This window comes from Myotis davidii, unplaced genomic scaffold (assembly GCF_000327345.1).
Source record: "Myotis davidii unplaced genomic scaffold, ASM32734v1 scaffold49, whole genome shotgun sequence".
NCBI classification, from domain to species: Eukaryota; Metazoa; Chordata; class Mammalia; order Chiroptera; family Vespertilionidae; genus Myotis; species Myotis davidii.
The window spans coordinates 4,848,415-4,848,699 of record NW_006300375.1 but is presented as its reverse complement, the minus strand read 5'-3'; the positions used below and the strand labels follow the sequence as shown (position 1 = coordinate 4,848,699).

Genomic DNA, 285 nt, shown 5'->3' with positions numbered 1-285 from the left:
TTCCCCGCGCAGCGCCGGATCCTGGTGGCAGACCTCCTCCGGGGGCAGAGCCTGGGCCCAGCTCCAGCTCCCGCTGTCCAGCCCCAGGCCCTGAATGCCCAGCTGCTGAGGCTGTGGCCGTGTTGACACAAACTGCATCCTGGGAGTGCTGTTCCCCGCTCGGGCCGGCCAGGGAGAAGAAGAACGTTCTGCAGGCGCCTTCCCCCTCGCCGGGGCCGGACAGCTCCATCTACAGCCCGTAGGAGCAAACAGTCCCCTTTGGGGGGGCTCCCCGCCCCGCCCAGC

General features: G+C 69.8%; 1 protein-coding gene across 1 annotated transcript in view; it reads right to left on the bottom strand.

Moving 5' to 3' along the window:
- ZNF282 (zinc finger protein 282) overlaps nt 1–256 on the bottom strand; it is a 25,719-nt gene extending 25,463 nt beyond the window's left edge. Inside the window, exon 1 of the mRNA XM_006777178.2 lies at nt 4–256. Coding sequence (XP_006777241.1) covers nt 4–138 — 135 coding nt within the window. The 5' untranslated portion in view covers nt 139–256. The remainder of the gene's footprint in view (nt 1–3) is intronic.
- Between the last annotated feature and the right edge of the window lie 29 nt (nt 257–285).